General features: G+C 44.2%; 1 protein-coding gene across 4 annotated transcripts in view; it reads left to right on the forward strand.

Annotated features, from left to right (window-relative positions):
- The window catches only part of ptp4a3a (protein tyrosine phosphatase 4A3a), a 49,401-nt gene extending 26,981 nt beyond the window's left edge, over positions 1-22,420 (forward strand). For 2 of the 4 annotated variants that reach the window (XM_037535511.1, XM_037535513.1), the window contains 5 exons: positions 268-768; positions 2,580-2,672; positions 12,704-12,834; positions 19,556-19,630; positions 21,274-22,420. In XM_037535511.1, coding sequence (XP_037391408.1) covers positions 664-768; positions 2,580-2,672; positions 12,704-12,834; positions 19,556-19,630; positions 21,274-21,391 — 522 coding nt within the window. In that variant the 5' untranslated portion in view covers positions 268-663 and the 3' untranslated portion in view covers positions 21,392-22,420. The remainder of the gene's footprint in view (positions 1-267; positions 769-2,579; positions 2,673-12,703; positions 12,835-19,555; positions 19,631-21,273) is intronic. The other 2 variants (XM_037535512.1, XM_037535514.1) reach the window with 1 other exon arrangement.
- The last annotated feature ends 1,896 nt before the right edge of the window (positions 22,421-24,316 follow it).

Raw genomic sequence — 24,316 nt, forward strand, 5'->3', positions numbered from 1 at the left:
GGTTAAAAGAAGGACAAACCTGCTATTCAGCCTATCTAGAAATGCATGCAAAGCATTTCATCATCTTCATCATCTTTTCAAAGGCGTTTTAACAGAAAATCAACCTGAAAGTCAGTAGGACAGGAGCAGGCTGTGCCTCATGCTGGTCATGTTGTTGTCCTGCTGAAAAAACCTGACATGATCATGAAATTTTAGCAGAAGATTAACTGGCATTATGTTAACATGCCTGTGAAGAGTAACGTCCTTCTCTCTCTTTCTGCCTCCCAGCAGCTCCTGTTCCTGTAGTACTGGTACTTCATGGCGTTCCTGCAGAGGGCTGGGGATTACTGCCACGCACAACATTTCCAGAGTTGAACCAGGGAAGGATGCTCTGTGCTGATCCACAACTCTCTGTGATCCCAGCGCAGCCAACGTTCACTCTCAGCAGCTAATGGGGTGATCGCCGCGTTCCTGGCAAAAGGCAGCCATCGTAGACGCTTATTCGGCCAGAGGGATAGGACTTAAGGACACCTGAGTGTCCTTGTCTTCTTTTATTTTGATTTTAAAATAAAAAAGGACTGAAATACATACATAGGCGGATCCCTGGTGGGGAGCTGGAGACTCATTTCATCACTTGAAGTGCTTAACGTTTCTCCTGAAGTTTGGACTTTCAGAAGAGGCAGCATGGCCCGGATGAACAGGCCGGCTCCTGTAGAGGTTCGCTACAAGAACATGAGATTCCTGATCACTCACAATCCCACCAACTCCACCCTCAGCAGCTTCATAGAGGTAACAGGTTTCACTTTAGCTTTATTGCGTTCTTCAGCAGCCCATTCTTCTTCCCTTCTCTCTCACGCTTTCAGCTGGGAATAGGAGGTACTGTAAAATTGACTGCCAGGTGGATGATGCACCATAATATTGAAATGACCAGATCATGGGTAGCCCAAAAATGCTAAATCAGACCGGTCTGGCCGATCAGATCAGAGACCAACCTTTCATTTATTTAACTTTCAGGAAAAACATCCAAGTTATTCATTTTTGTGGGTCAGAAAACCGAATATTTCTTGATGGTGGTAAAACAATTTTACTCAGAAACCTCAGCAAGTACATGTAACGTTATTTTTCATTGTCCCCTCTCTGCTTTTATTATAGCATCTATTCCTTTCAGGAGACTCAATGCCCTCATCTTTTATTCTGCTTTAAATTAATCTCCGCTTTAATGCGCGCACACACACACACACACACACACACACACGTGCACACACACACACAGAAATATGCTTTGGCAGCTCATCTCTCGACTCGGTTCACATGCTCTATCTTAAGAAAACCGTCAGAGCCCACTCGTTTTTATCTGCCTGAGAAAGAGTGCACATAACGCTGCATCCACAAAGCCCCCGTTACCACGGAAACCTGTCCCTGGACTGCTGTCACATGGCAGGGAAGATGGAGGCAGCGTGCGTTTGGGCTTCTGCCCCTGCTGACGCATGGACAGCACATGGAACCGCTTTCAGGCCTGATGGGCTTCCCTTTCTCAGCACGAGGCGTCTTTGTCCTTTTTGAATTGCATACAGGGTTTCATGTGATGTCTGTATGTTCAGTTTGGGGGTGCAGAGCTTTGCAAAATGTCCTGATATTTATGGTTACATCTTTAAAGTCTTTTATTTTGGTGAAATCTGTGTTCTGACACGCTCAGCTTGGCTAGATGGCGTTTACTTGTTGGATTATATTTATTAGATGCTTCAGAAAGCTTATTTTTGTTTAGTCACTGTATGTCTTTAGTATTCCCTCCTACAGGGTTAGTAATGAGAAGAATGTATAACATGTTAATGTGAAATATCTTTATTGTGCAGAACCGTTAAAATCAGCTGAACAGTGAACAGATCAGCACACAGCAGCTTCTCCGGTTAAAGGCCGACGGAGGCGCGCCCCAGGCGAGGCTAATGGACGCGCGGGCCGGCTAGTGGCTGCTGTGCTAAAGGTTAAATTAGAGGCTAAATGCTAGCATTACGCCGAGAGTCCAGCGGTTCCCTCGGCTCTCTCCGTAACATTAACTCGGACTGTAAGTGACCAGCCAGTGGCAGACGAGCGACTGCTGACAGAAGCAGGTCCGCCGCTCCGTTAGTGTGTTTTAAACACCAAAAATGTTTTTGCTTCATAGTATCGGTCATACATATCGGCGATACCCATACTGCGCTTAAGTGCCAGTATCGGTATCGGTGCCGATGCCGATACAGTATCGTTATCAGGGCAACGCTAGTTTGACCTAATAGCTCTTAACTGGCAAATCGTAAATCTTCAACCAAAATTTCGCTCAAAAATTCAGTTTCTTGTCTGATGAACGTTACATATTTCAAGAGGCGTTCGTTTTCCTTCCATTCTTGGTTTTCTGGATTCAACTTTGACTCTCCACTCGATAAATGGGTTTTAAGGGCATGTCCACCTAATTTTCAAACTTGCTGAATAAATACATTTTCAGATGTGATCTGTACTGATATCTTTTCTGATAACGTACGTTTTAGACTACACGCAGCCGTGAGCCTTTACGTTCGAATGTATGCACTTAAATCTGACTTTCTCTTTTGCTCCTTCTGTCTTAGGACCTTAAGAAGTACGGTGCCACAACAGTGGTGCGTGTTTGTGAGGTGACCTATGATAAAACCTCGCTAGAGAAGGCTGGCATCACTGTGGTGGTGAGTATGTGCCGTCACGCTATTTACACCCCTCTCCACCGAGAGAGAGAGTGAGAGGGAGAGATGGGAACAGAGAGTCCACAATGAGCTCTGCAACTGTTATCAAACAGTCACAGACCTCCCGTCCCCCGTGGTTTACGCACACGCTGCCTTTATAACACAGGGCTGTTCTCCTTCAAGCTTCTACACGTGTTTCTTATTACTAACGTCAACATTTCTCTGTTGCCCTGGAAGCAGCGTTGCCTGGTCCGTCCGTGTGGCCTCCACTTCAGCCCCCTGCTTCGTTTCCCCCCCCCTTTTTTTTCCCTTGTTCTTCTTTTCTCTGACTTTCTCACAGTGGGGCTGTGCAGAAAGGAGGGATTGAAGACAAGCTGTTGCGCAAATCCAGACTTTGCTGCCTTCTGTGAAGCCGAAGGACACATGGACGGTGCTGTAGCATACCACCATCCCTCTTTCCACTCCTTAGGAGAAATGTGAAGCTCACAGTCGAATTCAGCACCTGTATATTTCTTTAATAATAATATATTTATTTAATAATAATATATAATTATTATATTTCTTTAATACAAGAGTTTGGCCACAAATCTAAGTTACGTAATTGACTACTTTTCTTCTTTAGGTTTAGCTCTGGAGCTCTGAGGGTTTTCACTCCACCAAAGCAGGAGCTCCTGCGTTCAGTTGTTTCTCACAGCTTGTCAGGTTGTTGCATCATTTCTAATACACCAGTCAGCTACGCAATCACCTATACAGTGAGTGGAGCTGATAAAGTGGACAGTGAGCGGAGAAACGAGGAGGTCAGAACGTTAGGCCTGGTCAGTGTATATGACAGACGTTGGTGAAATACCTGCAGTGAAGAGTGGCTGAACGTTCTTCTCCTCTCTCAGCTGTCCAGGGTTCCTTGGCACCAGCGACATACTCCAAAGCAGGAGTGGCCAGTCCCGATCCTGGAGATCTGCTGCCCTGGAGAGTTTAGATCCAACACGCCTGGCGCGTATAGTCCGCTACTCCTGAAGCCCTTCATTACCTGGATCAGGTGGGCTAGATTTGGGTCGGAGCTGAGCTCTGCAGGGCGGTAGATCTCCAGGACCAGGATTGAGAACCTGTGCTTCAAAGGAACTGCATTTCCTGTTTTGTTTTTCAGTTTTTGTCGTCATTTGAAAACGCCTGTTATTCTTTACATTGTGTGTAATTCTCATGATGGACGGACCAACAGAACCGGCCCAAAAATTCTGGTTCCATTGACTTGCATTGAACATAAAGTAGGTTTTTTCCTTCTCCTGTAAAGTTACCATTTTGGAAATACAAGGTTTTCCTCCAACAACAGCAAATTGTTTGTTTCTTGATTAATAATATTAATAATAATAATAATAGTATTATTATTATTATTATTATTACTACTACTACTACTAGTAGTAGTAGTAGTAGTAGTAGTAGTAGTAGTAATAATAATAATAATAATAATAATAATAATAATAATAATAATAATAATAATAATAACTTGTTTCAATTAGGAAAAAAGTCTATTTAGAGGGCAGGCGTCGAGTTGGGAGTTGTTTTGGACCATTTTGTACATCTTCATGTATTAACGTCTCTTGCCCAGACTCGAAAAGGAGGTCCGGCTTGATGTTTAGGTCTCAGATGCGAAGTGGGTGTTATACTGATGAAGATATGGTGATGATAGGTCGATAAAATGACTCCTTCACCAAGTTTTGACCGAGTTCTCTTTGAATTCACTTTCATTCGTCAGATTCATCCGCGCGGGGGAGGGGGCCGAAGCAACTTCACTGTTTGAACTTCACAAAGAACATTAGACAGGAGTTTAATGATGGAGAGGAATTGATTAACAGGACCGGTTTGTTTATGGAGAGATGTTAGTGAGTTATGATATCAGCAGAATGCTTGTGCAAATAAAACTTGTGGCTGTAGTTTTAAATGTAGAGTGTGTCTGAGTCCCGGACAGAGGTCGGGAGATGATTCCACAGGTTTGGGTCTGTGTGGGAATGTGCGCGACCCCCTGCTGTGGCTTTTCTAAGTCTAGGAACTGCCAGCAAGCCGTTAAGTGAGCGGAGCGTCGCGTGGGTTCGTATGACCGAATGAATTGATGAAGATACTGCGGGGCCATTCAGTGATTTATACGTTAAGAGGAGGATCTTATACTCCACGCAGAATTGACCAGGTAGCCAGTGTAGTGACGACAGGACTGGGGATATATGGTCAAACCTTTTGGTTTAGCGATGTTTTGCAAGTGGATGACTGCGGTTCTACCAACGTTGCGAACGTGTATCGGAGGAGAGACTGGACTCGAAGACGACGCCTGGAATGAGCGTGTGGCCTCTGTTTAGTTCAAATTCGGAGAGTTGAGATCTCTCCGCTTTGGGTCCAAGTAGTAGGATCTCAGTGTTGGTAGGATTAAGAAGAAGGAAACGGTTGGTCAGCCAGCTTTGGATATTTTTAACACGTTCCAGTTCATTCGGTTTAGCAGATAAGTGACGTCTGGTGTCACTAAACTAATGACGAGTCTGCGAGTTGGGTTACTGTTCACATGAACTGCAGTACACAGAACACGCAGCACACATACAGCATACTACAGCATACTACAGCGTACTACAGCGTACTACAGCATACTACAACATACTACAGCATACTACAGCATACTACAGCACACATACAGCATACTACAGCATACTACAGCATACTGCAGCATACTGCAGCGTACTACAGCATACTACAGCATACTACAGCATACTACAGCACACTACAGCACACTACAGCATACTACAGCACACATACAGCATACTACAGCATACTACAGCATACTACAGCATACTGCAGCATACTACAGCGTACTACAGCATACTACAACATACTACAGCATACTACAGCATACTACAGCACACATACAGCATACTACAGCATACTACAGCATACTACAGCATACTACAGCGTACTACAGCATACTACAACATACTACAGCATACTACAGCATACTACAGCATACTACAGCACACATACAGCATACTACAGCATACTACAGCATACTGCAGCATACTACAGCATACTACAGCACACATACTACAGCATACTGCAGCATACTACAGCATACTACAGCACACTACAGCACACTACAGCACACTACAATATACTACAGCATACTACAGCACACATACAGCATACTACAACATACTACAGCATACTGCAGCATACTACAGCACACATACAGCATACTACAGCATACTACAGCATACTACAGCATACTGCAGCATACTACAGCACACATACAGCATACTACAGCATACTACAGCATACTACAGCGTACTACAGCATACTACAACATACTACAGCATACTACAGCACACATACAGCACACTACAGCATACTACAGCATACTGCAGCATACTGCAGCGTACTGCAGCGTACTACAGCACACTACAGCACACTACAGCACACTACAGCATACTACAGCACACTACAGCATACTACAGCATACTACAACATACTACAGCATACTACAGCATACTACAACATACTACAGCATACTACAGCATACTACAGCACACATACAGCATACTACAGCATACTACAGCATACTGCAGCATACTACAGCACACATACAGCACACTACAGCATACTACAACATACTGCAGCATACTGCAGCATACTACAGCACACTACAGCACACTACAGCACACTACAGCATACTACAGCATACTACAGCATACTACAGCATACTACAGCACACTACAGCACACTACAGCATACTACAACATACTACAGCACACATACAACATAGTACAGCACACATACAACATACTACAGCATACTACAGCACACATACTACAGCACACTACAGCATACTACAGCATACATACAACATACTACAGCATACTACAGCATACTACAGCACACATACTACAGCACACTACAGCATACTACAGCATACATACAACATTCTACAGCATACTACAGCATACATACAACATACTACAGCATACATACAACATACTACAGCATACTGCAGCATACTACAGCATACATACAACATACTACAGCATACTACAGCATACATACAACATACTACAGCATACTACAGCATACATACAACATACTACAGCATACTACAGCATACTACAACATACTACAGCATACATACAACATACTACAGCATACATACAACATACTACAGCATACTACAGCATACTACAACATACTACAGCATACTACAGCATACTACAGCATACATACAACATACTACAGCATACATACAACATACTACAGCATACTACAGCATACATACAGCATACTACAGCATACTGCAGCATACATACAACATACTACAGCATACTACAGCATACATACAACATACTACAGCATACTGCAGCATACTACAGCATACTACAGCATACATACAACATACTACAGCATACTACAGCATACTACAGCACACATACTACAGCACACTACAGCATACTACAGCATACATACAACATTCTACAGCATACTACAGCATACATACAACATACTACAGCATACATACAACATACTACAGCATACTGCAGCATACTACAGCATACATACAACATACTACAGCATACTACAGCATACATACAACATACTACAGCATACTACAGCATACATACAACATACTACAGCATACTACAGCATACTACAACATACTACAGCATACTACAGCATACTACAGCATACATACAACATACTACAGCATACTACAGCATACTACAACATACTACAGCATACATACAACATACTACAGCATACATACAACATACTACAGCATACTACAGCATACTACAACATACTACAGCATACTACAGCATACTACAGCATACATACAACATACTACAGCATACATACAACATACTACAGCATACTACAGCATACATACAGCATACTACAGCATACTGCAGCATACATACAACATACTACAGCATACTACAGCATACATACAACATACTACAGCATACTGCAGCATACTACAGCATACATACAACATACTACAGCATACTACAGCATACATACAACATACTACAGCATACTACAGCATACTGCAGCATACTGCAGCATACTACAGCATACTACAGCATACATACAACATACTACAGCATACTACAGCATACTACAACATACTGCAGCATACTACAGCATACATACAACATACTACAGCATACTACAGCATACTACAACATACTGCAGCATACTACAGCATACATACAACATACTACAGCATACATACAACATACTACAGCATACTACAGCATACTACAGCATACTACAGCACACTACAGCACACTACAACATACTACAGCACACTACAGCACACTACAACATACTACAGCATACTACAGCACACTACAGCATACTACAGCATACTACAGCACACTACAGCACACTACAGCATACTCTTTGTATGTTTATTTTAAGTAATTTTTAGGTTTTATGTTTTTCTTGTTTTCCTGAAGTTGAGTTTGACTTTCGGCCAGGGGTTTTCATTGTGGCGCGTCCCCCCCGACCCCATCCCGTAGCTACACCCCTGTGATAAACTGTTGCCTATAAAAATTTAAAATACTACATATCATAGTAACAAACAGCGGTAGTAGCAACCTTAAAATGCTGTGTCCACCGTAGAAAGGGGTGTTGAATTGGTTGTGTTTATTATTGTATGTGTGAGAGGCGTGAGCGAGTATTCAGGGCACATTGTCATCCAGACTGTGTGTAGCTGCCTCCACTGTGAGCTGGTGCTCTCGAGACAGGGGCAGCCTGGCACATCGGTTGCTGGTGAACGCAGCCCTCGTGGGGACAATCAGCAGCGCTTGGTGCGCGCGTGTGTTTAGGGAGCAAATGGAGAGAGGATTGCGTCTGTTCTTTAGAGCTGAATACCTGTCTGATTTAATGAGCTGCTCCATCGCTCTGTGCCTCGTTCAGAGCCTTTAATCACCCAGATCATGTGCTTGTTTTCTTTGTTTTTCTGTGTGAAGAGAGATCTCCCCGTCTCTACTGCCTGCTTCACAAAGTAGGACACAGCCTGCTCTGAGCGTTACATCACTGCAGCTTCCATTTTGCCGTTTCCAATCAAAGCTGTTTTGTCCAGTATGAGATTTTGCACATGTGGATCAGACACAGCAGCACTGCTGGAGTTTTTAAACACTGTGTCCACTCACTGTCCACTCTATTAGACACTCCTACCTTGCTGGTCCACCTTGTAGATGTAAAGTCAGAGACGACAGCTCATCTGCTGCTGCACAGTTTGTGTTGGTCATCCTCTAGTCCTTCATCAGTGGTCACAGGACGCTGCTCGCAGGACGCTGCTCGCAGGACGCTGCCCACAGGACGCTGCCCACAGGACGCTGCCCACAGGACGCTGCCCACAGGACGCTGCCCACAGGACGCTGCCCACAGGACGCTGTTGGCTGGATATTTTTGGTTCTCAGTCCAGCAGCGACACTGAGGTGTTTAAAAACTCCAGCAGCGCTGCTGTTTCTGATCCACTCAGACCAGCACAACACACACTAACACACCACCACCACGTCAGTGTCAATGCAGTGCTGAGAATGACCCACCACCCAAACAGTACCTGCTCTGTGATGGTCCATGGGGGTCCTGACCACTGAAGAACAGGGTAACAGAGTATCAGAGAAACAGATGGACTACAGTCTGTAACTGTAGAACTACAGAGTGCAGCTATACGGTCAGTGGAGCTGATAAAGTGGACGGTGAGCGGAGAAACGAGGAGGTCAGAACGTTACGCCTGGTCAGTGTATATGACAGACGTTGGTGAAATACCTGCAGTGAAGAGTGGCTGAACGTTCTTCTCCTCTCTCAGCTGTCCAGGGTTCCTTGGCACCAGCGACATACTCCAAAGCAGGAGTGGCCAGTCCCGATCCTGGAGATCTGCTGCCCTGGAGAGTTTAGATCCAACACGCCTGGCGCGTATAGTCCGCTACTCCTGAAGCCCTTCATTACCTGGATCAGGTGGGCTAGATTTGGGTCGGAGCCGAGCTCTGCAGGGCGGTAGATCTCCAGGACCAGGATTGAGAACCTGTGCTTCAAAGGAACTGCATTTCCTGTTTTGTTTTTCAGTTTTTGTCGTCATTTGAAAACGCCTGTTATTCTTTACATTGTGTGTAATTCTCATGATGGACGGACCAACAGAACCGGCCCAAAAATTCTGGTTCCATTGACTTGCATTGAACATAAAGTAGGTTTTTTCCTTCTCCTGGGAAGTTTTGGAAATACAAGGTTTTCCTCCGACAACAGCAAATTGTTTCTTGATTAATAATAATAATAATAATAATAGTAATAATAATAATAGTAACTTGTTTCAATTAGGAAAAAAGTCTATTTTCTCATGTTTCGTGTTCACTGTCTTATAAAAGCACTTGTCCACTTTGTCATGTGTTAGTGATTTTATTACAAGCTGGGAGTTTGAGCTACTGAAGCTTATTGCTGAACTAAACCTACAGAAAATATCTCAGCTCTCAGTAAATCAGAGCTGCTGTAGTCTCAGTTTCTACATTGTAGAAATGTTTTTCAACCTCAGCAGACCTGAAAATATCCAGTATCATCGATTCCCTGTGTGCATATTCTTCTCCTTTCCTCCCAGCTTTCGTCCTGAAGAGGTGTCGCTCTCGCTCCTGCTGTTGCTGTACGCCGGGCCCTGAGGGCTTTGAGTGGGTGTGGTGTTAAACACTTGTGCTTTTTCTTTCACTCATCAGTGCAGTGGTAGAGGTGCCGTGCTCAGGGTTTTGGCCTGTAACTGGAATGCCTGTTATCTGTGTCTGTGCTGAGAGTAAGCCCTGTAATCAGAGCTGTGCCTCTGCCCAGGCTTTCTGTGTCATATCTCTGCGTGCCTGTGTGGATGAGCTGCTCTGTGTGTCCGTCCACACATGCCACGTTGTCTGTGGCAGCTGGGCCACATCAAACTTCCCACGTGTTGTTTTGATGGAAGTGAGCAGAATAGATGGCCCAGTTTTGCCCAGGCTGTTGTGAAGTGACCCCTCTCCTCATCTATAGGTCACAGAAGCACACGGACACGTCCTCAAACACGGGCAGTACATACTGTTACCTAGGCCTGTGTTATTAAACATCAGATAAACAAACGGCGCTCAGCTCCGCCCTCTAAAGACGTCATTAACGACCATCAAATAAACAAACGGCGCTCAGCTCCGCCCTCTAAAGACGTCATTAACGACCATCAAATAAACAAACGGCGCTCAGCTCCGCCCTCTAAAGACGTCATTAACGACCATCAAATAAACAAACGGCGCTCAGCTCCGCCCTCTAAAGACGTCATTAACGACCATCAAATAAACAAACGGCGCTCAGCTCCGCCCTCTAAAGACGTCATTAACGACCATCAAATAAACAAACGCCGCTCAGCTCCGCCCTCTAAAGACGTCATTAACGACCATCAAATAAACAAACGCCGCTCAGCTCCGCCCTCTAAAGACGTCATTAACGACCATCAAATAAACAAACGCCGCTCAGCTCCGCCCTCTAAAGACGTCATTAACGACCATCAAATAAACAAACGCCGCTCAGCTCCGCCCTCTAAAGACGTCATTAACGACCATCAAATAAACAAACGCCGCTCAGCTCCGCCCTCTAAAGACGTCATTAACGACCATCAAATAAACAAACGCCGCTCAGCTCCGCCCTCTAAAGACGTCATTAACGACCATCAAATAAACAAACGCCGCTCAGCTCCGCCCTCTAAAGACGTCATTAACGACCATCAAATAAACAAACGCCGCTCAGCTCCGCCCTCTAAAGACGTCATTAACGACCATCAAATAAACAAACGCCGCTCAGCTCCGCCCTCTAAAGACGTCATTAACGACCATCAAATAAACAAACGCCGCTCAGCTCCGCCCTCTAAAGACGTCATTAACGACCATCAAATAAACAAACGCCGCTCAGCTCCGCCCTCTAAAGACGTCATTAACGACCATCAAATAAACAAACGGCGCTCAGCTCCGCCCTCTAAAGACGTCATTAACGACCATCAAATAAACAAACGGCGCTCAGCTCCGCCCTCTAAAGACGTCATTAACGACCATCAAATAAACAAACGCCGCTCAGCTCCGCCCTCTAAAGACGTCATTAACGACCATCAAATAAACAAACGGCGCTCAGCTCCGCCCTCTAAAGACGTCATTAACGACCATCAAATAAACAAACGCCGCTCAGCTCCGCCCTCTAAAGACGTCATTAACGACCATCAAATAAACAAACGCCGCTCAGCTCCGCCCTCTAAAGACGTCATTAACGACCATCAAATAAACAAACGCCGCTCAGCTCCGCCCTCTAAAGACGTCATTAACGACCATCAAATAAACAAACGCCGCTCAGCTCCGCCCTCTAAAGACGTCATTAACGACCATCAAATAAACAAACGCCGCTCAGCTCCGCCCTCTAAAGACGTCATTAACGACCATCAAATAAACAAACGCCGCTCAGCTCCGCCCTCTAAAGACGTCATTAACGACCATCAAATAAACAAACGCCGCTCAGCTCCGCCCTCTAAAGACGTCATTAACGACCATCAAATAAACAAACGCCGCTCAGCTCCGCCCTCTAAAGACGTCATTAACGACCATCAAATAAACAAACGCCGCTCAGCTCCGCCCTCTAAAGACGTCAATAACGACCATCAAATAAACAAACGCCGCTCAGCTCCGCCCTCTAAAGACGTCATTAACGACCATCAAATAAACAAACGCCGCTCAGCTCCGCCCTCTAAAGACGTCATTAACGACCATCAAATAAACAAACGCCGCTCAGCTCCGCCCTCTAAAGACGTCATTAACGACCATCAAATAAACAAACGCCGCTCAGCTCCGCCCTCTAAAGACGTCATTAACGACCATCAAATAAACAAACGCCGCTCATTGCTAAGGTTATCAAATAAACAGCCGTTACTCTCTGCTGCCCTCTAAAGGTGTTAACAGTTGATTAAGGTTATTAGTATGTTTTTGATTTGATTGTACATCCTGATGGTCAGTGTCTCTCCACAGGACTGGCAGTTTGATGACGGTGCTCCTCCTCCGTCTAAGGTGGTGGACGACTGGCTGAGCCTGTTGAGAAGGCGCTTCATGGAAGAGCCCGGCTGCTGCGTGGCTGTGCACTGCGTGGCCGGCCTTGGGAGGTCAGTCAGCATGGTTTAGTTTGTTCGTGGTTTATTGGATGTTATTTCACCTGCATCCATCTGTGTAAGGAAGGAGTGTAAATCCTTCAATCAAGATTCTTCACCTAACCGTCCAGTTCATCGTGTAGTATCAGATTTCACCACAGTTTGATTATCTTTACTTTGGAAAAAAGTTCATCAGTTTTGTTTTGGCCAAACAATAAGTGCATAATAATTCGTTATGCTAGTACTTTGCTTGAAACCTAGTAGATAATGTTGACATTACCATGCCATAAGCTTGCCATGACATGAGTCGTTCTAACTGTGCTGTTATTTCCCCATAACGTCACGGCTTTCTAACAAACACTATCACTCCGCTGAGACGCCGTTGCTAAGCAACGACTCCGACAGCTGTAGGAGACGCTCGAGCCATCTGAACGTTTTTACTTCTCACTTTGCCACAAACAGAAAACGGACACTGTTAAGACCACATCTGACCGACAGCCGATTTGGTCCGACTCTGAAGACGAGACGACACTAAATTCCCAGACTGTCAGTCGGTCTGTGTGGATCCGGAGAACGAACTGCCGGCTGAGCAGCGAGTGGGCGAAGCTCGTTACTCTGACGTAGCGACAAGCTGCTCGTTAAGGAGCTCTAATTAGGATGAAGGAACTGAACATTAAAACATATTAAAGCCGCGTTCACGGCCAGTTTATTCATTTCTTACTGTATTTATTTAACTGCTGTATTAAAGCAGTAGAGCACTCGAGGAGGGAGTTATCACCCATAACATCACGGCTGGGATGATCTACGGACACCAGATCACAGCCGGGATGGTATTCCGCGATAACACCCTCCCTCTCGTCTTCTATTGGTTAATTATATCATGCTGGTGTTTTGCTGTGTGCTCTAGGTAGCCTTCCACACATCAAACATAACGTGTCATCACATTGACCAGTGTTGATGATGACACTGCTGTATTATTCTGTAATCTTTATGTATGTTTTAAGTGCAAATACTGAAATGCAGCATAATTATACAGGACTCCTTGCGCTGAACGGCCAGGTGACTCTTACTTTCAGCGTAACTCTTTGATTTCTGTTCTAGGCAGCAGATAAAGAGAGTAAACCTGACTTAAAACCACACGTCACAAGTGGAGTTCAGGAGCAAAGAACATAAAATACAGTTAATGCAGTTAAAATACAGGTGCAGGTGCAGATGGTGGCTACCTGCCAGTATGGCTTGGGCGTGCTAAGCGTGTGAATGTTGATATGTGAGAAATGTGCGTTAGAGGACTCTGGGTTCATACATGCCCACCTGCCTGGTGCCCCATAAGCAGCGGCCTCCCTTCTGCTGTGCCTGGAAGCTTAAGCTGTAGAGGAATGTGAACTGTATAGAACATAAACCTCTTTTCTCCCAGGAGGCTGATTTTCTCTAGTGACCGTGGCCAGTGTAGATGAGTCGCCTTGGCCTCGTACCATGTGTCCCAGCGGGCAGTGGGAGATGCCCATTTGAAGCCCTGACAGTGGCCCGAAAGCTGGGCCAAAGTCAGCAGCTCCCACAGCGCAGTTGCTCAGCTGTGATGCTGCTGCAGTGTTATTAGAGGCACCGGGGTGAGGGCCGAGGACAAAACGGGAAGTAGCTTTTTTAAAGAGTTTGCGTTTACTGTCCCTCTAGCAATGCGTTTTCCAGGACCTTCGATGGTCTGGCCCACATCCGGGGTGGGTTTAAGGGTCTTTCTCTGGTCTTCCCCGTGGTTTTGCTCTTTACTGTCCTGTCTGACGACATCATCCTCTTGCCTTCACTGTTATGATCGTCTCATCTTTCACCAGTTTGCTCAACTCCCAGCTGCTCGGATATGTCCTCATCCTTCTTAAGCTTCTTTTTCATTCTCGTCTTCTCATTGTCACTTAGTGGTGGATGACATGGTGGAAATATTGGGAGATTCAGTCGAAAGAGGCCCCGGATATTCTGCTGTAATTCCTGTTAGGATGAAGTGATCTGAACCAAAGAAATCCACTACATACCTTGACGTATGTGTAGTCGATTGCATTACATGCGATACTGAAAGAGATCTCGGGAGCACTTTATTTGAAGGCGTCCTACATAAGGGCTTCATAACATATTCATAAGCACTGAATAATGAATTATGAAGCACTACTTGAACATTTATTAAGTGCTTATGTCGGTTCTCGCAACCTGAGATAAGATGTTTTATATAATAAATGACATTGTACTGACATAATAAGAATAAACATTGAACTTATTTACAGCACTAAACACATTTAAAACACTATATATGACTATTTATGTCAGCATTCTTAAGACGACATTGTACTGATATCAGGTTAAATGCCTGGAAACCACCCCCTCTTCCCTCCATGGCATGGATAAGATGATGGATGCAATTTTATATCACATCAGAAGGCAGATTATGACAGAGAACCAAAAGGGATGAATACATAACGGTTGTTTTTACGGTTTATGTGTGAAGTATTGTTTTTGCTTCATGTCATTCTTCTCCTCTCTTAAACCACATATGATATCAATACAGTGTCGTTTTAAGAATGCTGATGTAAATAGTTCTGTATAGTGTTTTAAATATGTTTAGTGCTGTAAATATGTTCAATGTTTATTCGTATTATGTCAGTACAATGTCATTTATTTCATAAACCATCTTATGTCAGGTGGCGAGAACCGACATAAGCACTTAATAAATGTTCAAGTAGTGCTTCATAAACACATTATTCAGTGCTTATGAATGTGTTATGAAGCCCTTATGTAGGACGCCTTCAAATAAAGTGTTACCGAGACCTCTGTTTTCTGCCAGACACATGAAGGAGTACGGGGGTCTGCACCTGGATGTCTGCCTCATCACTCGAAGCTCCGTCTACCGAGGAGCGCATTGCTTGTTGTTTCGTTCAGATTAATTTGCGCTTGAGGGAGTTATTACAGAATATTCGGGGCCAGTTTTTGTTCTAGTTTCTGATCTCGAGACTAACTATAGCTTCTTATTCAAATTTCCGTTCCACCTTTTTGTGCACTCCTACAGGCGAGTCCTGGCTCTGCGTCATGTCTAATACTTGGTTGTGGGCAGTGAATTTCCAGTACGTAGGTTGGCCGAACAGCTCGGCTGTGCAGACGCTGTATGAACAGTCATCGTATGTGAGCTGTAGCAGTTACTGCGGTCACTGTGAACTGTGTGCCTCGTGCTATGGAGTGATTTCATAGTGAGAGATAACGAGGAGCTGACCTGAGCCTCGTGAAAAATCCCACGTTAAGAGACATTTTACGTTTTTGGAAAAGTTTCCTGCCGGAGATGCGAGAAAAGCGGCTATAGCTGAGCTAAAACGTAAGCAGAGTAAGTCTAAGTTTAATATTATATATATATATTTTTATTCTATACTAGTGCACTAGCACATACTCAAATGACATGAAATGAAGTGGCTCGCAAGGTGGATTGCTGACCCCTGGACTAGACTCGGGTACAGTCAGCAAAGCTCACAGTAACCAGCCCAGAAGTCCATCAGCCCACTGGGAATTCTACCCTTTCCAGTACTGGTTTCCTCGGAGTTAATCTGGGCAACACTGACTGCATCAGATGCTGTTTCCTGACCATGTATCGACTCTTAAATTGTCTTTTGGACCTTTTTATTTAATTTTATTTTAAAAACCGTTATTTTTTCTTCTTCTTTGTCAGTGGAAGCACTATCCATTGTGTCAAATCATTCAACAGACAAAAATCTTTTGTCTCCCTCTAAAACATCTTCTAATGTTTGGTTACATCATCGGCAAGGAAAAGTCGTATGACCAGTAATTTTCTACCATATTTTTTTCTCCACCTCCACCTGTTATGAAGCGAAACCGCCCATTATCACGTCCATTCCCGGCTGCACTTACCAGCTCAAATATGTCAGTCGTATGAAAAGGTTTGAACGCCCCAGTCAAATGACATGCTTTGTTGATTTGTATGATTGAAAATAAGTGAATACATCGTCTACGGAGGCGTTAAATTCATCATATAAACAGCAGTTGTGCGTTAGCGGGCAGAAGTGTCTCTGTAGAGGACGTGTAACTTATTTTCACTTACTCAGCTAAACGGGTCACTTGACCAAGGTGCCCAAAACTTTTGCACATACTTCTGTTACCCTTGTTTCCCTTCTGCGAACCTCAAGAAGCCAGCATTTAACGCCAGGCATGTCCTGGGTAATCCGCTGTACTCCGTGAACATTCCGTTAAGTCTCAAGTTCAAACAATTCAGCCGCTTTCCAGCTTTCCAGCCTCATAAACATTTCTTACTTTCAAATCCCTGAAAGTATCAACACCAATAGGGAAGCGCATGGAATCCACCAAGTTATATATATGGAGCCAAGGCAGTGCTTATATTTAGAGATCTTTCTAGGTTATGCGCTTGTGCTTTTCTGTTGGCACGGATACGCAGACACATCCGAAACAAAAGACAGATCTGCTGTTAAGAAGGGAGTGACGCGAGGGTGGGCGGAGGACTAGCCGTGCTCTTCTCGTCTGTGGGGCGGTAAAATCCCGTCTCTGACGTACTTCTTTTCCTCCCGCAGGGAATCGGCCTCGACTCTTGAAAGAGCGCCAATGTTTTCTTGGCTCGGCTTTTTCATCCGATTCAGACGGCAAGCGCTTTCTTCAGCACTTGAGCAGGGAGAGCGGGGGCCTTGCTGCATGATGAACTGTATATGTTAGACAGGGAAGTTTGGTTAGTGGGGAAAATTACTGTTTTTTTTTAATCTTCTCAGAAGCCCAAACTCGCTGCAGTTCTTAGAAAGCTGTTTTTTTTTCCTTGAGTCTCCATCTTAAGAGCATTGGAAGCCTGCACATATGATTAATGTCCTCTCTGTGACCCCTAACCCCACTTCATGTAGAAGAACGAGGGATGAAAGGCCCTGTTACCTAATCAGCAATGTTTTAAAGCTACAGCCGGGTACTTCTATTTCTCCCAAGCACCGGTCCTGTACCAATACCATGTAATGTGTATTGTTTATCAGGGATGGGAATTTTGGTCACATTTGATGTTTTAAGACATTTAATATTGACCAGGGTATATTTTGATGTTCCATCTGAGTTTTTGTGACCAAATCATAAGGCAAATTATTCAGTAACTGCATGAAATGAATGTAAATTTTTATTTTATTTATTTATTTTTTTGTAAAGGCTCCCCTCAAATGAACAGAGACTGTTTTATGATCACACACATCGTCGTATGCTTACAGTTTACAATGTTTCAAGAGCAGATCACTGAAGAGACGCCGTCTGTTTATAGTTTAGAGCCCAGATTTGGGGAAAAACGGCTCGACTTTCAGTAGAAAAACAAACTGAGTTCAGTTTCTTTTATTATAAGGGTTTAAAATGACGTCACCGTCTATTAGACTGGAGAGAAGAGCTACAGCCTCACACGACGCCCAGCTTCTGAATGGAGCTTATGGAGTATGAACGTTATGGAGAACATGACCGAGCGCGGTTTGGAGCCACCGGTGGTCCCGAGGAGCTGAAGAGGTTTAAGGCCTTATTAGAGAAACATTCATAAAACACCACCACGCTCCCAAAAAGGAAGCTGGAAGGTGCACGATACTGCCAGCCAAAGGCTTTGAGAGACCGTGACCTAGACTCCAATGTTAAGAACAGCCATTTTATCCTTTCAATAAACATCAAACCACCTTTCCAAAACATTTTTAGGTCCGTTTTACTGAAGATACATTTTGCCATCAATGTCTCAATGTGTGCGAATGTCTTAGTACCGGCTGCTCTGCTTCGAGCTTTAGCTCAGCTGTAGACGCTTTTCTCGCATCTCTGGCGGGAAACTTTAACAGCTGAATATTTTACTGTAAACCGTCTCTCCATGTTCTACTTCTTATGAGGCTGAAGTCGCTTCTCAGTCGCCAGCTTTTTCTTTGAATTTTCCCGTTCCACCTTAAATGGTGCCTGAGGCACCTGACTGTAACTGCCGCACCACTTTAATGAGAATTCAAATGAGAGGCTCGCTGCCGTTTCGTGTCTGACAGTTTCATGTTGCGGATTAAACGCATCAGGTAACCAGCTGGAGTGACTATAAACGCAGATGAGTCCATTCGTCTCCAAGTTTCTTCTTAAACCTTTTTTTCTTTTCTTAACCATTTCTTTAGCTATGAGCTGGTGAGATTGTTGTCTGCTTTGCTGTGGTGACCAGCAGTCTGCGTGCCAACCTTCAGTCAAAAGGTGGTGAATTAGCAGTTGTAGGCTACAGCCTGACTCCAGCAGCAATGCTGTCTGATCCACTCATGCCAGCACAACACACACTAACACACCAGTGTTACTGCAGTGAGGAGAATAGTACCTGCTCTGTGAGGGTCCATGGGGGTCCTGTCCACTGAAGAACAGGGTAACAGAGTATCAGAGAAACAGATGGACTACAGTCTGTAACTGTAGAACTACAGAGTGCAGCTATACAGTAAGTGGAGCTGATAAAGTGGACAGTGAGCGTAGAAACGAGGAGGTGGTCAGAAGGTTATGCATGATCAGTGTACGTTGAATATATGTTGTAATATATAATAAATATGCCTAAATAAAGAACACAAAAGCATTGTTTACATTTTTTGCCAAAGGTATGAGCCTGTGATTAAATATGTGAGTCAGTAAAATCTGATCCTTGGCCAAATAGCTCTATATATATATATATAATATCGCACAGTACTGTGTATTGAACATCAGGAACAGAGTGAGTGCTTTCCCCCTGCAGGGCTCCGGTGTTGGTGGCTTTGGCTCTGATTGAGAGTGGGATGAAGTATGAAGACGCCATCCAGTTCATCAGACAGTACGTACAGCTCCTTCTCTCCACTGGGCTGGTTTACACTCTGAACCAGAGCAAATCAGCATCAGGTGGATTTAAATGCACTTTGTTGGATCATCATGTCTCTTTTTAGTTGCAGGGCTTGGAGACCCTGTACCGTCCAGTGGTACCTGAGACTAAAATTAGATCAGGACCACCCTGTTGAGCTGACTGGGAAAAGAAGCCTTTGTTTTGGCTCCTTTTAAACAGATTTTCCACTTTTCTGTTTATCTAGCCTGTGAGGCAGCCTCATACAGCCCATGGCATATTGACAGTTTATCCTTCAATCCAGCCAAATCATTCCCCACCACAGCTTAATGTTTCCATCTGACGGCTAGATTAGCTTCACCCACCAAGTACCCTGACTGATTCTAACTATAAAATTAGCCGATTATGATTTTAAAAGCAGAAAAAGCAGAGCGCTGTGTGCAAGAGGAACCATTCAAACCTATACTGAGTGGTATGGCTCCATGTTGGATATAACCATAGATATACATGCCTAGGTGCTGCGGTATCTATCTTCCTCTATCTGAGGCCATACGTCTGCGTGTCGGCCATGTTGGAGAGGTCAAGATCCGCTTGTGAACTAATTGACCTGTATTGAGAGACGAAGAGTCTCGGGATTAAACCGGCCACAACTTCCTTACTACTCAGCCCATTTTCACCACATCTGTTTAGTTATAATCCTCAGACTCAGATTAATCCAGGCTGCGTGGATCTGCTCTCGGAAGCTTTTATTACTTTAATAACTGAACGTGCTGATTAGCCGCCCAGCTAATGTAAATAATTAGTGCATAAAGTTAAGACCCCCTGAATAGACTATCAAAGGAAATTGGCTTAATATAAAACCAGAGGAAAAACAATCCCATCAACAGGTTCTCTGAGCTTCACCAACCACACGGCCACACAGACATGAGCCTGGATCACTGCGTTCCCTCCGTTATATAATCCTATCCCACTTTCTGAGAGCAGTATTCCTGAAATGGTGGAATTTTGGACAGCGTCTTTCTTAAACTGCCGCTCTGTGATGGTCCTGAAAGCAGTCCAGCAGCGATGTTGACCTCCCCAAAATGGCCGTACTGTTGACGTGCCTGGCTGGATCCAATACATATATATAATCTCTATGGGTATAACTGACTTGGCTTTTATTCTAATTCAGACAGTTAAATGTGCCTTTATGGACTCATTCATGACATGATGTAGCAGGCCTGTCAGAATTAAGGGATGAATGGAACCATCAAATGGTCCCCTGAGAACTTTACTCATGTTCTCCAGGATCGCCAGTTCTTTCACAATAAGAGTCCCATATAAGTGCCCTTATATCGAAGGTTACTTGATTTAATTGGAAACTAGAATGCACACTGTAGTATTCTTCTTTTCCTTCTATGTTGTCTGTTAAACTCTGTTAATATTTAGAATTATTGTTACTGATAATTATTTTTTTAGCTTTTAGTAGTTTTAGTAGTGATTTTTGCGAATGAGCATTGACTAAAATGCACTTAAGGGCTTTTTGAACGTAATTATTTTTCTTCTTTTTCTTCTTTATTGTCTTAAACTCTGTTCATAATTAGAATTATTTTTGCTTTTGCTACCAGATGTGCTGATTGGTCTCGTTCTTGGTTTCACAGGAAGCGACGGGGGGCGATAAACAGCAAACAGCTGACCTACCTGGAGAAGTACCGGCCCAAACAGAGACTGCGCTACAAGCACCCGCACATCTTCAAGAACAAGTGCTGCATGATGTGAATCTTGATGTCGAGCAACCTCTGCCTTTCGGACCTGAACTGATCTGGATGTCTGTGACTGCGCCACTGCGAATGTGCCGTTAAAGCAGGACCTGATTTGATATATGGTGTGGTTAAATCCCAGCTGGTGCCTAATACTAATCACTCCCACTGTGGCGTGAACACTGCCACGCCCTTCTGAGATCACCAGAGGGCTCAGTGCCTCACCAGCACCAAAGGTATCCTTTCATCCCATAAGGAGACCCAAAAATAATGCCTCAAATTTATCATCCTGGGCCAGGCTGAGCCAGCTGATGTGAAGCCAGTGGAAATTGTGGAAAATTGTGTGTGTGTGTGTGTGTGTGTGTGTGTATATATACACACACATTTTTTTTCCTGCTTTATCGTTCTTTCTTTCTTTCTTTCTTTCTCCATGTCTCTTACTCCATCTGGAGACTCAGGTTCTGATGTTTCGGCCATGGCTCCTCTCGGCCTGTTATCCTTCTCGGACACTGTCGCTTGCTGTAGGCTTTTCCTGTGCAGTGGTAGAACTGGACTGAGAGGAGCTGAAGAAGGGCTCATCCAAGTTATCGATATTTCTTTGGACGTGAAAATGTTTGTGACTGCTAAGTGAAAGCCAAGACCCTCAAACTTAACGGTCTGTGAGCAGTAAATGAAGGTTTCTGTGAGCTTAGTATGGAAATAGCTTGTATCACGTGGGGTGTTTATGTGCTGATGCTCTTTCTCAGTTAAACTCTTTGTTAAATGGGCATCGTTAGTCCAGGAGTCGCTTTATTGTAAAAATGTAAAGCCGAAATCTGTTCATGCTCGAGAGGCGCATGTCCTTGTTACCGATAATACAATATTGCCTACCACGTGCACACAGGTCAGCGGACATCTGATAGCGCACCAGAGGCCTTATGTGGCTGAATTATGCTGGAGAGATCATCCTGAGCTGGTGTCTGGGTTTGAAGACGCCTCTCTCTGCTTCTGAACACCACGTACCTCCTGCTGTATAGAGATAATGATAATAAAGGCTGTTTATGAATCAGTGTTTTGCTTTCATGAGGGATGACTGAGGGATGACTGCATCGTGTGTGAATACAGGCCTGACTCATGTAGACACTTCTGACTTGCCAGCTCATCATCTTATTCATCACGGCCATGTCTGGACCTCGGTGTAGATGTGAGCACTGCCATCTGCTGGACAAACACCCATCCTGCAACAACAGGTTCTACAAGATCAGCTCAGTATCGCTTTCAGACTCTCTAATTTCCAGTTTCTTTATCAGAAATTCAGTTAAATTCAAGTAAAAACGTTTAAACGTTAAAATAAAAATAGGCTTTTCATTTTTTTTTAATGTAGGAATCCAAGGCTGTTCCCAATTCATGTTAATGGGAGTAGTAGAATGAGTTAAATTTTGGCATGAGATAATTCAGTTAATACTAATAATAGTGATGATCATGTTTGCCTTATGTTGGTGTCTTTGTCACACCGCCCCAAATAACCTAGAAACAGACTTTAGTGAAGGTGCCTCTGCAAAGGGCAGCGAAAGTGAGCTGCAGATTAAGGAGTAAAAGTTCAATTTTCACGTGTTGAAATTCAAGTTTAGGTGTCGGACTTGATTTATTGCTGGTGAGACTGAGTTGCAAGTATCTAAAAATGTGACTCCTGCATGTGAAAAAGAGACAAAACCATAGAAGATCCCAATTTGTGAAGAAAAGAATGAAAATCGTGTGTAATCAAGGTTCAAACTGAGGGGCAGCCATGTGTCCTGGACCTCCCTGTTGGATACTGTGTGCATGCAATGCCAGTTAGGTGGACACCAACTGAAGCCTCCTCAATCAGAAGGATAGGTGATGGCTAGTCTGGAGTGGAGTTGGTCTTCGTGATCTCCACACTATGCTCAGCGTGGGAGAGAGAGGCTTTGAATTTGTGGGCCTGGGTGTGTAGTGGGGGGTGTGTGTGTTTCTGTAACCACTTGCTCAGCCGTCTATAAATTACACATTACTAAATATGAACAAACAATCTAGAGTTTCTGAATGCCAGCTCTAATAATGAGCAATGTTGAGGCACAAGGAAGATTTTTAGTGCTACAGTGCTAAAGAGGGCGCTCTAGGCACACAGTGAATAACACTTGGCAAAATGAAGAATAAACTGAACACCAGCTGGTCTACCATGTTTAGCGTTGCTATTGTAGCCGGTTTATGAGGAGCCTGGCCGCTTCATATTTCCCCCATTATATTAAAAAGCTGAGGGCACCCATGAGCGAGTCCTTAGCGAATGGGAGTAAAACTCAAAGAAGAGTCAAAATAGTTTCAAATTGCTTTTAGAAATAAGACGGATGTATTTCACTGAAAAAGCACAGAAAACTCACCTGTAACAGCTCATTGGCTGTTTGTGCTTGCAGACGTTTTGGGGGCAGTTGTGGGCTGGAGGTCAGGGAACTGGCCCTGTGACCGGAAGTTCGCCGGTTCAATCCTCAGGGCCGACAGTCCATGACTGAGGTGTCCTTGAGCAAAACACCTAACCCCCAACTGCTCCCCGGGCGCCGTGGATAGGGCTGCCCACCGCTCCGGGCAAGTGTGCTCACTGCCCCCTAGTGTGTGTGTTCACTAGTGTGTGTATGTGGGGGTTTCACTGCACGGATGGGTTAAATGCAGAGGTCTAATTCCACAGTGTGCAGAACACAGTTGGCTACTGGTTCTGAATTCATTCAATTCATTCAGGCACTGCATGTTCCTCACTGACACCTTCCAGCATTTCTTACTGTAATAACTCTCGGAGCTGCTGACTCACGCAGTGATTGGTTGAGAGTTGTGTCAGTCGTTATTTTGCACGAGGTTACATATCATCCATGAAGTGATTTAAATTTAGAATATGGACTCTAAGTTTACCTGGGGCCTGAATAAGACCCATAATTGGGCAGTATGTTTTAGATCACAT

The sequence above is a fragment of the Pygocentrus nattereri genome, chromosome 27 (assembly GCF_015220715.1).
Source record: "Pygocentrus nattereri isolate fPygNat1 chromosome 27, fPygNat1.pri, whole genome shotgun sequence".
NCBI classification, from domain to species: Eukaryota; Metazoa; Chordata; class Actinopteri; order Characiformes; family Serrasalmidae; genus Pygocentrus; species Pygocentrus nattereri.